The sequence below is a fragment of the Setaria italica genome, chromosome V (genome assembly GCF_000263155.2).
Source record: "Setaria italica strain Yugu1 chromosome V, Setaria_italica_v2.0, whole genome shotgun sequence".
Lineage (NCBI taxonomy): Eukaryota > Viridiplantae > Streptophyta > Magnoliopsida > Poales > Poaceae > Setaria > Setaria italica.
Genome location: NC_028454.1, coordinates 16,557,823 through 16,574,315, shown reverse-complemented (window position 1 = coordinate 16,574,315; position 16,493 = coordinate 16,557,823). Strand labels below are relative to the sequence as shown.

At 39.7% G+C, this 16,493-nt stretch overlaps 1 protein-coding gene and 1 pseudogene across 1 annotated transcript; one reads left to right on the top strand and one right to left on the bottom strand.

The window, feature by feature from the left end:
• Positions 1–1,464: 1,464 nt before the first annotated feature.
• Positions 1,465–9,119, top strand: LOC101759212 (probable chromatin-remodeling complex ATPase chain). Its single transcript, XM_004968691.3, has 25 exons — positions 1,465–1,956; positions 2,357–2,473; positions 2,617–2,720; positions 3,292–3,404; positions 3,919–4,016; positions 4,102–4,281; positions 4,361–4,582; positions 4,702–4,836; positions 4,921–5,203; positions 5,304–5,377; positions 5,523–5,743; positions 5,830–5,917; positions 6,004–6,097; positions 6,191–6,379; positions 6,458–6,489; positions 6,588–6,664; positions 6,749–6,838; positions 6,921–6,990; positions 7,166–7,208; positions 7,289–7,347; positions 7,467–7,632; positions 7,927–8,105; positions 8,179–8,394; positions 8,507–8,617; positions 8,719–9,119. The coding sequence occupies exons 1-25, from the start codon at positions 1,615–1,617 to the stop codon at positions 8,737–8,739; spliced, it is 3,324 nt and encodes a 1,107-aa protein (XP_004968748.1). The 5' UTR covers positions 1,465–1,614; the 3' UTR covers positions 8,740–9,119.
• Positions 9,120–13,623: 4,504 nt separating this feature from the next.
• Positions 13,624–15,712, bottom strand: LOC101780028 (annotated as a pseudogene).
• Between the last annotated feature and the right edge of the window lie 781 nt (positions 15,713–16,493).

Here is a 16,493-nt window from a genome sequence, read left to right as displayed (position 1 = left end):
TTGTCACTTGTCAGCTTGGTATCTTACTTGACTGCAGGCTCGTTCTTGCGATTTATTTTAATTTTGTTATGTCATGTTATTAAAAAAAACTTTTCATTTCTTTAGGACTGCAGACTCGTTCTTGTGATTTTCTATGGATGGTCTGCCATTGAGTAAAAAATAGCTTCCATTTTTTTGTTGAAAAATAACAAAGCTTGTTAGATCCCAATACGGCGCCCTCAAATTTTAGACCATAAGATTTGTTCTTGAAATTTCCATACAAGGATGAATCCCAATACTGCTCCATTTTCAAAATTCAAGGCGCAATTTGATCACTCGGTGCCATCTTGAATGTTATACTTTGACATTAGTATCTCATATATTATGTCGCTCAAGGCTATGAAATTAACATCATACTAGGCTCTCTTTTTTTTCAAAATATTTGATAACTTTGACTTCACTATTCAATGTTTAATTATTTATCTGCTTAAGGTATTTTGATAGCAAGTTAGTAATACTTCTATTGCTTTACTTAACTAAATATTGTTCGTTAAAGATGGTACATGAAATGTCAAAGTTCTCCCTTTTTTTCTAAAACAGGATTAACGAATAATGAGGGACTAAATTTGTCAAACTAAAAGTAAAAGCGTGCACAGTATACAAACATGATATTCTCGATTAGTCAAAGTTCAAAACTTCAAATACAAACCTAACGTTAGTATGCTATAGTCAAAAAGCTTTTTGGATTATTGTTGGCAAAAAATTACAAAATTTGAATTTTCGATTATGTGTGAACTTAAAAAAAAAGAAAACAAAGAAAATGAGTAGAGAGGAGATTTTGCTCGCCGCATACAAGCACTGAGCTTAAGATTGACCCAGTACCGGGCCGTGGGCCAAATTTGGGCGCCTTTGGAGCCAACCAAAAAAAAAACAAAGCCGCGCAGTCGAACGAACCCAACAAACATTCCATCACGTCCGGCGGGAGGCCTCAAACCCAATCCCGCCTCGTTGGCGGGAACGAACCCCTTACTACTTCTCCGTACCGGCTGAACTCCATACGCGTGGTCTACTGTGAGCCCACGCCGTGATTACTCTGAGTGCTGGGACCCACCGCGAAGGGTGCACCATGGATCGGGTTCGCGGGAAAGGTCAAGTCATCGTGCTCCCGGAAATCTCTAGCTTTGGGCATGTTTTTCATTTAGGTCCGTGGAAACTCGTATATTTTGTATGATCTGGCACGAACGTATACAAGTACGTTTGCTGTCCATTTTTATTTTCTGGATGAACATGTTATTTCAGCCACAAATCCATCAGCCTGGTTTCCCCGCTTCAAATCAAATCTTTTAAAAAATCCTCCAGCTTCCTTGAGTTTCTCATATGCTCAGGGGGTCACCATAAATACGTAATACTCCATGGTCCAAGATGCAAACCGCCAAAAATTCCCGTGCAGGGCGCCCCGTATAGATGAGCCACTCCCTCCCTTTTCACCCCAAATCGGTTTCACTCCCGAAAATCCCCACCGCTTCTCGCTCGATCAAACGATTCGAACACCCATTCCGCACTAGAAAATCCAAATCGTCTCGCCTCGCCACCAAACCCTAACCCTACTCTCCCCTCCCGCCACCGCCCGTCCCAATGGCGAAGCCGGTGAAGTACGACGACGAGGAGATCTCGTCCTCCGCCGAGGAGGAGGAGGACCAGTCCGACGCCGCCGGCTCCGGATCTGGCGATGAGGGGGACGAGGACGAGGAGGATGCCGCGGCGCCGCCCGCGGGGGATGTGGAGGAGGAAGAGGCTGAGGGGGAGGGGCAGCAGCAGGAGGAGGAGGAGGTCGACGAGGAGGAGATTGAGGCCGTCACTACCGGCGGCGGCGCCGAGGAGGAGGAGGACGCCGGTGCCGACGCCCCGGCGGAGGGCGACGACGAGTCCCAGTCCACCGAGGACGACGAGGCCGTGGCGGGCGACGACACCGATGAGGTGAGCGGCCGGTTAGGGTTTGGGTGCTTCAATCGGGTTTTTGGAGGATTCGATTTATCCTTCTCTGCCCGGGGTGGGAGTAGACTAAATTTCGAAACAAAAAAATAGAATGATCTGCTTGTTGGCCACTGCTAGTATGTGTTGGAAAAACTTCTGCATCATCTGTAAATTTTGTTTGCATGTAGCAGTACTTCAAAGTTCATTTTTTCCTCTCAGGTGTGGCGTCACTTTCTGCTTATAGCAGTACTTTCATTATCCTTAGATACTAGTAATACTGACAAATATCTCGAGTTTTGAGCTGGGAGTCTCAAGGGGGCCATTATTTGTATCTTATGTTCTTTTCCTACAGTTCAGTGATGAGAATTTTGCATTGCTTTGCCCATAACTGTTTCTGTTGCAGACTGATGCAGTTGTTGGGAAGCGTGAGAAAGCTAGGCTAAAGGAACTCCAGAAGAGGAAGAAGGAAAAAATCCAAGAAATATTGGATACACAAAATGCTGCCATTGATGCGGATATGGTATGTACCATCTTTAAGAGAATACCTGTATACGAATGCATGGATTGCATGTGATTAATCATGTGCATCATGTATTTTCCTGTGCATTCAGTGCCAGTATCTATACAATTTATTGCTGTCCTGATTTTTATATTTTTTGGCAGAACAATAAAGGGAAGGGGCGACTGAAATACCTTCTTCAGCAGACTGAAATATTTGCTCACTTTGCAAAAGGCAGTCAATCAAAAGAGAAAAAGCCGCGTGGGAGGTAAAGATTTGTTTTGTTTTTGCCATTATTGTACTGTACAATTAATGATCATCTGGTAAGAGACTAGTTGAAGTTTCTGTCTCCTTTGTATAGCATAACGCATTTGATCGTAAAACTGTAAAAAATTGTTTGATACTGAAATAAGGTTTTCACTAGCACTTAAAATGATTTGAATTTGATGGATCTTTACACATTGCATCAAGTTATAACCCTTTTTTATGTTCAAGCTTTGTAGCTGAATCTTGTTGTAGTTTCTTTATTCTCCTCTTGATATGGTTAATTTTATGACACTGTCAGGATTGTATACATTTATAGATAATATGTGTTGTACCTTTTACCCGTGTTTCCATATTATCATTTAGTTATGGAGTCAAAGGTAGTTCAGATTACAGTTGTTATTTCGAGTAGTTTATCCTGTATAGTAATAGCTTTCAGAGTCATGATAGAATAGAGAGCTGCGTGTTCTTTTGTATGCAGGACCATAAGGTTTGGTTCCATTAACTTCAGGGACCTTTTCTGTCTCTTGGTCAATGTCTGTAATTTATTTGCTGATAAGTTTGTCAATCTGTAGGGGACGGCATGCGTCAAAGATGACAGAAGAAGAGGAAGATGAAGAATACCTTAAGGAGGAGGAAGATGCCCTAGCTGGTGCAGGAGGAACACGCTTGCTTTCTCAGCCTTCATGTGAGCCCTTCTTTGCTGACTATTTGTTACCTTTACATAAACTTTTTTTGTTCTAATAACCAACTCTGTTGGTTGAAGAAGCACTTTTCTTTCTAGGTAGATAGATGCTTTTCTTTGTTTTCATAAAAGTATTTAATCCTGTTCATTAGATGAATAAATGAAACTTGGCATCAGTGTTGAAAGTGAATAAATGAAAACTATATTCTGGTGAGCTGCAAACTGCCAACATTATCCATGATTTATTGTTGACAATTGTATTTTCGAAACTAAGATCAAATATCAGGAACCTTAAACAAGTGCAGACCTTTTTTATCCATGATGGATGTCTGTTTTCTATTTTACTTCCGCCAACACCTTTTTGTTTTATAAATTGTGGGGCTGACTACTTCTCTAATTTCCTAGTAAGAGAATTGATTTGCGTTCTCACAAAATCAGTCAATACTGTAGGCTTTAATATCCTTGGGATTTATATTTCTCAGTTCTTTTTGTGATCTGTAATCCTAATGCTTTGCAGGCATTAAGGGAAAAATGCGAGATTATCAGTTGGCTGGACTTAATTGGCTCATACGTTTGTATGAGAATGGTATCAATGGAATTTTAGCTGATGAGATGGTATGCTTTATGTGTTAAACATGATTAAGATCTTATTTTTGTTGATGTGGTTGTGTTTGACTTGGAATTTGTGTTTATTATCCAGGGTCTTGGGAAAACTCTTCAAACCATTTCACTGCTTGGCTATCTGCATGAATTCAGAGGTATAACTGGTCCTCACATGGTTGTTGCGCCAAAGTCCACGCTTGGCAACTGGATGAAGGAAATCCAACGTTTTTGCCCTGTCCTTCGTGCTGTGAAGTTCTTGGGAAATCCAGAAGAGAGGGTTAGTCTCAAGTACATTTTTTTCATTGCTGAAACGTATGCTGGCATGGTACTGATCTTCTCTTATTCTGCTGTGTCAGAACCATATAAGGGACAATTTGCTACAGCCGGGGAAATTTGATGTGTGCGTGACTAGTTTTGAAATGGCAATCAAAGAAAAAACTTCATTGAAGCGTTTTAGCTGGCGCTACATTATTATTGATGAAGCTCACCGGATAAAAAATGAGAATTCTCTTCTGTCGAAGACAATGAGGATTTACAATACTAATTATCGTCTCCTCATCACAGGCACTCCACTGCAGGTCGGTTTCCCTTTCCAGTACTGTTCTTTTATGTATTGCATACATCCTGTCAAGATTGTGTCTTGTTTCATATTCAATTTTTGTTAAATCTGATTTTTTACTGATTTGCTATATGGCAGAATAATCTTCATGAGCTTTGGGCTCTACTCAACTTCTTGCTACCTGAAATATTTAGCTCTGCTGAGACCTTTGATGAATGGTTTCAAATATCTGGAGAAAACGATCAACAGGAGGTGGTTCAGCAGCTTCATAAGGTTTGGATATGCTCATGATCGACCAATATCAATACCTTATTATTAACGCTATATAATTCTAAGAACTTTGCAACTTTTGTGAAGGTCCTTCGCCCATTTCTTCTTCGGAGGCTTAAGTCTGATGTAGAAAAGGGTTTACCTCCAAAGAAGGAAACCATACTTAAAGTTGGAATGTCTCAGATGCAAAAGCAGTACTATCGTGCGCTGCTTCAGAAAGATTTAGAGGTTATCAATGCTGGTGGTGAACGCAAGCGATTGCTCAACATTGCCATGCAGTTGCGCAAGTGTTGCAACCATCCATATCTATTTCAAGGAGCTGAACCTGGACCACCCTACACAACTGGTGAACATTTAATTGAGAATGCAGGTATAACACATCATGTTCGGTTTTTTGTTTGCACAATTGTAATATGCTTCTCGACATTAACTTATATGGTTTCTTATTAACCATTCTTTTATTTATGTAGGAAAAATGGTTCTGCTAGATAAATTGCTGCCCAAGCTAAAGGAACGTGACTCCAGAGTCCTTATTTTTTCACAGGTGATTGTTTTCCATCGATTTGAATGGCATTGAGTCTAGCAATTGAATATTAGTAGTCATGGCCCCACTGAAACCATATATGCACCTTGCTAAACACTGTTTTTCCAGAATTTTCCTTATTTTGACATATATTACCATCCTGCAGATGACCAGGCTCTTGGATATCTTGGAAGATTATCTTATGTACAGAGGATATCAATATTGCCGCATTGATGGAAATACAGGAGGAGAAGATCGTGATGCATCCATTGAAGCCTTTAACAAGCCAGGAAGTGAAAAGTTTGTTTTCTTGCTTTCAACTAGGGCAGGAGGCCTCGGTATTAACTTGGCCACTGCTGACGTTGTGGTTCTATATGACAGCGATTGGTATGCCAAATTTTTATGCTAAACTTGCATTTTGTTATTTATCATCAAAGATGAATCTTATGTGTCCAGTACTCCTGTGCCTTCAGGAATCCACAAGCTGATCTGCAAGCTCAAGACCGTGCACACAGGATAGGTCAAAAGAAAGAAGTTCAAGTTTTTCGCTTTTGCACAGAGGTTTGTTGATTCTAGATTAATAATTGTTCTAATTCCCATGTTTTGTATTGTTACCTGACATGAAATTGATGCAAACAAAATTACAGTATACTATTGAGGAAAAAGTGATTGAGAGAGCGTACAAGAAGCTCGCGTTGGATGCTTTGGTTATTCAGCAAGGACGATTGGCAGAGCAGAAAAGTAGGGTTTTGATACTTGTCATTGATATTTATCAAACCATTTCTCTGTATTAGTTGGATATGTATTGTTCTGATCACATTCTCTTTTATTCAGCTGTCAATAAGGATGACCTTCTGCAAATGGTGAGATTTGGTGCTGAAATGGTTTTCAGTTCTAAGGACAGCACGATAACAGATGAGGATATTGACCGTATTATAGCTAAAGGAGAGGAGACAACAGCAGAACTTGATGCAAAAATGAAAAAGTTCACTGAGGATGCCATTAAATTTAAGATGGATGATAGTATGTGCCTGCCCCCTTTCTCCTTGTGACCATCACGGTTCCTATGCCTTCCTGTCTAACACTATTTTTCTTATGCAGATGCTGAATTGTATGATTTTGATGATGAGAAGGTAATAATTGATATTTTAAATTTGTGCTATCAGTTGGAAATTTTGTTTGTAGTTCCTTGCTCACCACCGTCTGAATCTGCTTTCTTGATTGATTGCAGGATGAAAACAAGGTTGATTTCAAGAAACTTGTCAGTGATAACTGGATCGAGCCACCTAGAAGAGAAAGGAAGAGGAAGTAAGTCGCATCTTTTAATTTTTTGGGTTGCCGAGAGCTTTATCTAATACTTTTTTTTACCTTATTTTAACTTCTTTTTGGTAGCTATTCTGAGTCTGAGTACTTTAAGCAAGCTCTTCGCCAAGGTGCACCAGCAAAGCCTAGGGAACCAAGGATTCCAAGAATGCCACACTTGTAGGTTCTTCTTTTTGAATTTTTCAATGATTACACCTATTATTGCATCACATCACCAGTTCATCTTTGATTTGTGTGTCAGGCATGATTTCCAATTCTTCAACAACCAAAGGCTAAATGAATTGTATGAAAAGGAAGTGAGATACCTCATGGTAATTTGTCATCTAGATTGTTCTGTAATTTCAGCTGGATGTAAAGAAACATGTTAGGTCAACTTGTGCTTCATTTTGTGCGTAGTTTGGCATTGCACTACTCTCCTCCACTACGCAGTAGTTTTGCAATTGTCACTGTTAATCTTGGTGCTTAACATCAGAAAATTTAATGCAGCAAGCAAACCAGAAGAAAGATACCATAGATGGTGAAGATGAAGGTATTATCATGCTTTTCCATGTTTATATTACAGAATCTTGGTGGATTATGCTAACCATGTTATTCTTATCGAACCCTCAGATCAGTTGGAGCCTTTGACTGCTGAGGAGCAGGAAGAGAAGGAGCAGTTATTAGAAGAGGTTAATACCACATGTGACACATTGTGTTCATCAATTTTTCATTGTTTCCACCTATCTGCTTATTCCTTTTACATGGTTTGCCTTAACTATTTTTATTGTTTCCATGGTCCAAATCTCAGGGTTTTGCATCATGGACGAGGAGAGACTTCAACACATTTATTCGTGCATGTGAGAAGTATGGTCGAAATGACATAAAAAGTATAGCCTCTGAAATGGAGGGGAAGACAGAAGAGGAGGTTCAGCGTTATGCTAAAGTTTTCAAGGAGCGATACAAGGAACTGAGTGGTAAGGCAATAACCTGATAGATATATGATTGTAACTCAGTTAGTAAATATATAATATAATATTTAGAAACTGCAAATTCAAACCTCTAATTTTGGCCGCTAATTTAAATGGAACTATTTTGATTTGTCATGTTGAAATAGTATAATTTTTGTCGTTATAATATTTCATATCATAGTAGCTTTACTGTTTATCACCATCAATTTTGTATAAATGCATATCAAATTCAGCTATGAATTGAAAAATGCATACTGTTCTTTCTGACTTGAGTTTATGTTTTTATCCTTGTCCAACCAGATTATGATAGAATTATCAAGAATATTGAAAGAGGAGAAGCAAGGATATCCCGCAAGGATGAGATTATGAGAGCAATTGGGAAGAAGCTAGACCGCTACAAGAACCCATGGTTAGAGTTGAAAATTCAATATGGCCAAAATAAAGGGAAGTTCTATAACGAGGAATGTGACCGTTTTATGGTATGCTCTCCCACTTCATTTATATGTATATTCGAGTACATGGCATGGTTAGTAAGCTGCTGTTACATTACAGCTTTGCATGGTGCATAAACTTGGCTACGGGAACTGGGATGAACTGAAAGCTGCCTTCCGCATGTCGCCCTTGTTCCGGTTCGATTGGTTTGTGAAGTCCAGAACTACACAAGAGTTGGCTCGGCGATGTGACACCCTCATCCGACTGGTTGAGAAGGAGAATCAAGAATATGATGAGCAAGAAAGGCAGGCAAGAAAGGAGAAAAGGCTTGCTAAGGTCAATTCTAAACGGTGCATTAATCTTTTGATATTCTGCAACTCTGCGTTGTCCTTTGTAATGTATGGATGGCTTTAAGTATTGATTAAAATGGTTGTACTGTTAATGGCAGAACATGACTCCTACAAAGCGAGCAGCATTGAGAAATTCAGAGGGTGAGACAACACCATCGAATTCATTCAAGAGGCGTAGGCAGTCACTTATGGATGATTATGTGGGCTCGGTAAGTCATCGTTAAAAAATTGTACTCTGAGCTGATAACCCTTGTGCATCTGTTAAAGAGAATGTGTCTCCTGTGGCTCACCAATTTTGAATATGTTTCAGGGGAGGCGTAAGAGAGGGTGATGCGATATATGCAGTATCTGCAATGCTTTTAAACCCAGCTGCGTGTTGCTCAATTCCTTGTGCACCTGAGCTCAGCCTGGAACGGAGGCTCGACTTTGTAGTGTAATTTATGCAATGACATAGGTTAGTTTATTCCTAAATCAAGTGGCATGTACATGCTGTTGGGTCATTTGATGGCCGCATGGGTCAGCACTCAGCAGTCAGCACATGATGTAGAGTATTACTGTCGTTTTGAAGTGGTTCACCTTTTGAGCGAAGTTTATGGAACTGTTACCTTAGCCCAGCTGACTGAGATCTGTGGCTCCTGGGGCCATAGTCTTTGAAGTGAACTGGCTCATCGATACATCAGCTTCATATTCTGATTGCATATTTCAGTTGTACTTTCTCCGTCACAAATTGTAGGTTGTTTTGGTATTTTTAGATTCATAGTTTTCACTGTATATCTAGATACAGTATATATTTAGATGAGGAATGCTAAAATGATCTTCAATTTGCGATGGAGATGGAGGGAATATTATATAAGCTGACTTGAACTTGTGAGTTCTTATCAAAAATAAAAAAATAAAAAAACTCGAACTTGAACTTGGGTAAAGGTGGACGCTGGCTGGGTTGGACAAGTGGATCATCGAACCGACGGCACAGGGGCAGTGGGTTGATCCTCCATTCTGTGGCGTGCCAATTTTTTTTGCTGATTCTTTTGATGAAAGTGGTGGGAATTTTCTATTTCAGAATCGAATGACCGACGTAGTTATTTTTATACATTATTTTTCATGTTGCAAATAGTGACCGCTGATGTTGCATTAGATAATTTTTAATGTTTTGTCGGAGTGGAAAATTTACTATCGGACATGGACGGATGCCCGTGTCGTTGCTGAAAAGGTGCTTGTTTTATGAAGCTGAAGCTGTGAAGCTGCTCATTTTTCGAAGAATGTCTGCAGAGGTCACTTTGGCCCATGCCTATTTGTTGGTGTATGTATTTGTAAGGTAGATGTAATACTGTGGTTAAAGTGTAAAATAGCAAGAGTAAATAGATAGAAGCAGGGAAGCATCGAGAGAGTGCAACCTGCGATCCCTATTCCATTTGTGGTTGAAAATCTGCACCGTCGTCACGGATTTGATTGCCATCGATCGTCGGTGGCTAGATTAAGGTCCGGCCGTGGTGATTAAGTAGCAGCAAGTTGCAGCTACGTGCTTGGCTGTAAGCATCTCCTTCGGCTGCTCGTCCAAGGTTGGGGAATCAGAAGCTTGCTGTTGTGCTGCTTGTGCTTGCTGAAGGAAACAGTAAGGTGTGTCTATTTGTTCTGTTCGTGATTGCCGGTTCTATTTTGTCCTAAAATATGGGTAGTAGTGGAGAGAAGGAAGCTTGTGGTAGCATTGAAAAATTGTGTGAAATATTTAGCAAAGTGCTAGAACAACAGCAACTTAAGGTAGCACCAGAAATCATAAAGCAAAGCATCGAGCCTAATCCAGTGAAATTATCTGGTCCGGAGAATTATGTTAGCTGGGCGCGTCACGTAAGATTAATTCTAAGCTCACATGGGCATGAAAATTTACTTGCTGATGTCGATAGAGAAGGAAAATGAGGTGATACGGGAAGCAAGCAAATTAATGATAAAGTTTTAGTGTAGCTGTTGAGCAGCATGGAACCAAAGATTCGGAAGCAAGTCGAAGTTATGACCACAGTTGCCGAAGTATGGTCATCTTTTTTTTGAAAAGGATGGTCATCTTTGGAGAACCAATTTGCAGGGAAATTTAATAAGGTGCAAGCTACCCGAATTATGCATGAGTTGACACACTTGAAGCAAGGCTCAAGGTCTGTAACTGAATATGCTGGTGAGGTGAAAAAGTTATACACAGATTTACACTATTATCATCCTTTTTGACCCTGTTGATAACAAGGACATGGCAATTCATCATACATGGTTCCAATCATCTGTGAGCAAATTATTTCTTCATGGTTTAAATCAAGAATTTTATCCTTGTCGCCAACTTAACTTCTCTAAGTCTGAATGGCCAAGTTTTGATGATATTATCTCCAGCATTATTGAGGAAGAGACCAGACTTTCACATCCCAAAGTGAATGATTATAAAGGAGTAGACGATCATGCCGCCCTATCCATGCGAAACGGCCGTACAATTATTTCCCGGGGAGACCAAGATAAAAATAAGATGATTTGTGATCGTTGTGGTGATAAGGAGCACACTATAGAGCGGTGCTTTAAGTTGCATGGTTTCCACCTGGGTGGAAAAAGAGGAAATCGCAGCTAGGGGGAGTTCGACGTGGGAGGTGGAATCAAGCAAACCACACACAACTTGAGAGGGAACTTCCTGCAGTAGATACTCAAGCTCTTGAGAAGTACAACTCCAAGCTCAAACTCTCTGAAAGCTCATCTTCCACTCAAGGTTCCTCCGCTAATTCTAGTTACCACGCCACTACTCAAGGTATGAAACACATGCAAGCCTATGAACCTAAACTTTGGATCATTGACTCGGGAGCCACTAACCATATGACGGCAGCATCTAAGGGCCAGTTTGGTCAGGCTCTCTCTAGCTCCGGCTCCGGCTACTGTAGGTGGCAGGGGTGTTAGAGGAGCCGGAGCTCGGCTCCTCCTCATTTTGTGAGGGGGAGGGAGAAGAGAGAGAAAAGGAGCTCCGATGAATAGTAGATGCACAGTAGATGAACAATGTCGTGTTAGAGGGAGCTGGAGCTAGGAGGAGCTGCACCAAACTGGTCCTAATTGTTTTAATTCCTACACTCCTTGTTCAGGTAAGGATTAGGTACATGTAGCTTATGGTTCCATGGTTCCTATAACAGGACGTGGATCTATCCAATGCACTAAAACCTTATCTTTATCACCAGTTTTGCATGTTCCCGATTTTCCAGTTAACCTATTGTCTGTTAGCTCTATCACAAAATTTTTGACCCTTCTCATTGTGCTTTTCAGGATCTAGGGATAGGGAGAATTCTTGGGACTGGGACCGTGCATAATGGATTCTATTATCTTGATGAAGGAAGTGATGAAGTTGCTTTTGCGTCAAAGATGTCTCCATGTCAAGAATTATTATTACTTTACCGCAGGCTTGGACACCCCTCTTTTTCTACTATGTCGCGTACTTATCCATCTCTTTTTAATGCATGTCTTAGGGATTCTCTTGTATGTGATGCGTGTGAGTTTGCTAAGCATACAAGAGTTCTCTATCCTAGTTTGAGTTTAAGGAGCAACAAACCATTTGATGTTATTCACTCTGATGTCTGGGGACCTTGTGAAGTGCACTCTATTTCAGGCATAGATGGTTTGTGACGTTTATTGATGGTTTTAGTCGGTATACTTGGCTTTATATGTTAAAACACAAAAGTGATGTTTTTGCAGTTTTAAAGACATGTGTGTTCTCATAAAAAATAAGTTTGGAAATACTATTAAAGTCTTACATTCAGATAATGGTATGGAATATGTTAACAAGGAGTTTGAATAATTCCTCACCTCAAATGGCATTGAACATCAAACTACATGTGTTAACACTCCGGAATAGAATGGAGTTGCTGAACGTGATAACAGACATTTGCTTGAGGTTGCCCATTCTTTAATGGTCACAATGAATGCTTCAAAGTTTCTTTAGGGCGAAACAGTGAAGACTGCAACATATCTAATAAATTGCATGTCTCTTTGTATTCTTGATAATAAATCTCCTTCTGAGTTAATTTTGAATTTGAATGATTTTGTTGTTTCTCTGAAGGGTTTTTGGGTGTGTTTGCTTTGTTCATGACTACAGAAATGATGTTAGAAAACTTGATCCTCCCACTGTTAAATGGTTACTCTCCTACTCAAAAATGTTATCATTGTTGATGTCCATCTGAACATCGTTTCTTTGTGAGTATGGATGTGACATTTCGTGAGTATGAACATTATTATGAGCTAAACAATGATACTAGAATTACTCTTTCTCCACCTGAAGTACAACAAGAGGGGGAGGGTAACGGTGGAGGCATTCATATGGGCTCTATTCTTGTTCCTCCTTCAGGTGGTTCCTATGGGGATAATTCTGTTTGTAGTCAGAGCGAGGAAACTAATAATGATAGTGGGAGTGGGGGTAATAATTCTTGCCATGGAGGCATACAGAGTAGTCTTCCTTCTCAGAATAGAGAGTCTCTTATGCATGAGGACCCAAGTACCAACTCACACTTCCTTAGTCATAATATTCCTTCTAGCACTCTGAAGCAAGGAGATAATCAACTACCTACTCAACTTCCTCCTGAAAATGATCTACCTATAGCCCTAAGAAAGCCAACTAGATCTTCCAATGTTCTAGCACATCTTAAGTATTATGTTGGTTACAAACATGACATTTCCAACTTCATTTTCCACAAGAATTGTAGCCCATTCTTCCAGAGCTTTGTTGCCTCTCTCGATTCTATATCCATACCCGTTAAGGCCTTGTTCGGCTAGCAGGGGTGAAATCCCTAGGAGTATTCCAGACAGGGACTTGCTATCACTTGATCCCTGTGGGGGTTTAATTACTCTCGGAGTCTAATCCCATCCCCAAAAACATGTTCAGTTGAACCCTGTACTCAGCAATACACACAAATACGGCATGCAAGAAACATCAACTCATCATCTCAGGTAGGCATCATCTGAAATACAGAGCATTATAGTGACAAAGTACAGTACTGGACCTTCACGAGCACAGCCAGAGTATTCCAAGATAGAACAGAGTGGTTGCCACTTGCCACCATCATTGTACCAATGAAAGACTGGAGGAGGATAACATATTAGATGTACAAATCAAAGATGACAAATTCTATCCTAATTTAATAAAGCACTCAAGTCTTCATCAGGCTGGGGATACTCTAGCATTATAATCCTCAAGTCCTTGTCAACACGTGCATCAAGTCTTCATCAAACCATTATATGTTGCCTAAAAACAATAAAATTTAAGTGCATCACTTTCATTCCTATGGAAACTAACAAGGTTACTAGAAAATAGAGTCAAACATCATAGCCAGCTCTTTGTCACCATATAATGCCCTGAAAGGCTGAAAGTCAATCAAATTTTGATATCTTTGAAAAAAAAAAGACTTAAAGATCACATGAAATTAACATCTTCTGTGTGTGTGCACTATAGAACATTTTAATGAATTAGCAACATTAAAAAAATGCATATCAAGATACTGATATGCAAGTGCAGAAGCAGAATTAACAAATTGGCTAGTTGCTAACAGCCAATTAACAAATAAAAAAAATAGAGAGAAAACAATCGATAGACATTGGACAGCTTGACACTCATACTTGTTATGCATCAATTGGAGTTCCATATTTAAAGATAAAAGGACACTACATAGCAGTCTGCAATGGTGCTCGAGCATACATATGCTACACTACAACATGACAAGGACTATTGTAAACGAGAGCAAAGACATGGACAAGTACACATTGATGATAAAATTAGACCATGGCCAACGTAGTATGCATCAATTAGATAATATTATCAGCCAAACAATAGACTCGATGCCTTGCTATCTGCAGTCAAGATTAGAAGATTCAGAACTGTGTTGATTTCTGTTCACTATAGGATCAAATGCTACATGAGTTCCTAGCATGCAGATCAGTGTGTAGTTCACTCTGAATTTATAGTAAGCACACAATATACAGTAAGCCAAGCTACATTGATTGATAAAAACACAGTTGGCCATTTACAGGCTCTTGCTTATGTGATGGAGGCACCATAATAAAGCAGTAAGCACATAATTTATCTCGCCATGGTGTCAGAATCAGGTAGGAGAGGAGAGGGGAAGGAAGAGAGCATACCCAAGCAATTTCGCTTCTCAACCATAGCAATGCAAAATCTGGATTGTCGTCACATGCACTCAAGAAGATTTGCCTGTTGTCAGGGTCCTTGAAGAGTTTGAATGACTTTGCCTTTTCCTCTTTTGTGACTTCCATGGTGTTAAGAATAGAAATTCATTTCTTGATTGAAAAAGCATTGCCCTCACTTTCCTCCCTATCCCTAGCTAGTTGAGCAATTTCGTCCTCAGCTTGTTCTGTTCTCATTCCGATGTATCTCTCCATCAATCCTTCTAAGTTAGTGGCTTTCTTCTGCCTCTTTGGTTCTCTTTCTTTTGTATTCCTTGTCACGGTAGCATCCCTTTCACCAGTTGCATCCCTTCTTTGTGGCATCTGATCATCTTCTAATACCCTCACATCATCATCTTCTTGGTCTGCCAATGTTTTTTGCAAATCTGAATTCAGAACTTCCATGTTCTCAACCTTTTACCCATTCTCCACTTGTGTAAGATTTGTGAGTTGATTGGATGTGTAGTTGTAGGTCCCTTCAGCTGTTTGACCTACATAATGAAGTTTTATTAAAAAAACATGTAAAGCATAAACAAAGTATGAACTTTGTTATGAGACTGACCATCATAAAGCTCCCCCATAGCCTCAAAGAGTGGAAAAGCCTTGATGTGAAACTTCTTAGCATTGGGATATGAATCTAAGATATTTTTCCATACTGCTGGACAAGCCTTAATCCTTCCTGCCTTTGCATCAAAATGGGTTCCACTTTGTTGTTTTGCGTCCTTTAGTAACTTGTACTCTCTTTTCAGCTCCTTTTCCTTCTCTTGGATTTGGGACTTGGTGAAATACACATAGTCTTCTCTCACATGAAATTTGATTATGATCTTATTCCAGGATTCTGATGGTCATCCATTTTGACCCCTATGATCAGGGGTTTGTGCTCATGAAGTAAGTCAACAAGAGTCTTCTCTAGTGCTGAATTCCAAACAACTCTTACTTTCTCTACACAAAATAAGGATGAAACATCAGATTTTGGAGAACAATTCGATTGTAGAATTTAGCATGTAAACAAGTCAACTAATACCTTTTGAAGAACCCCTATGTTTTCTTGATTTTGGAGATGGCTTCTTTTGTGCAGCTTTGGATAAAAGAATGTTCAACCTTGGAGAAGCTCTTCGAACCATGCTAACTGAACAGGAACATAATTTTATGCATAAAACATTCACAACAAGAGTAGAATTTATTCATAAATAAATTCATAATAGGTTCAATTTATTACAATCCACAAAATATCAAACATATGAAAATGTGCCACTAATTTCTATTCTACTGGTAATCATTCCATATTTTTTGTGCTATCATATCTCTCAAATTATTGCCTTGATCAGTGCCTTGATCATATTGCCATGATCACCATCTAGTAGGCTGACAAAATTTTGTGGAGGAATATTATCTAGCTGATTATCTAACCATTCCTCATCCCCCTTGAGTGATCGGATAATATTATACAAAATAGTGGCAGCTACTGGTATCTTCACTTGGTTCTTGATCTTGTGAAATGTTGCAACTTTGAGGATGGGGAAGTGCTTCTTCACAACACCCAAAGTTCTTTCAACATGATTCCTCAATATTGCATGGTGATGGTTAAACAACCACTTGTAATTTTGGGGTCTGCGGTGACCTTGCCCATACTCATGCAGATGATATCTAACTCCATGATATGGTGCTAGGAAAGAAGGGGTGTTGGCATACCCACCATCAATCAAATAGAACTTGCTAGGTGGTACTTGAAAACCACTGTTCATTGTAGACCTAAGAACTCTAGCATCAGTAGCGGATCCCTCCCAACCAGTATACATGAAAGTGATATTTAGGTCAAAATCACAAACTACCATCACATTTTGGCTAAGAGTGCCCTTTCTATTTCTAAATGGAGCGGCTTTGTCAGGTGATATAGTAATGGGT

What these genes read in the sequence shown, in the direction of transcription:
- LOC101759212 (XM_004968691.3), top strand. Translation starts at nt 1,615, where the DNA reads ATGGCGAAGCCGGTGAAGTACGACGACGAGGAGATCTCGTCCTCCGCC. An exon ending in ATTCCAAGAATGCCACACTT is followed by an intron (nt 6,839 to 6,920) that starts GTAGGTTCTTCT and finishes TTTGTGTGTCAG; the next exon opens with GCATGATTTCCAATTCTTCA. An exon ending in GCGATACAAGGAACTGAGTG is followed by an intron (nt 7,633 to 7,926) that starts GTAAGGCAATAA and finishes TTGTCCAACCAG; the next exon opens with ATTATGATAGAATTATCAAG.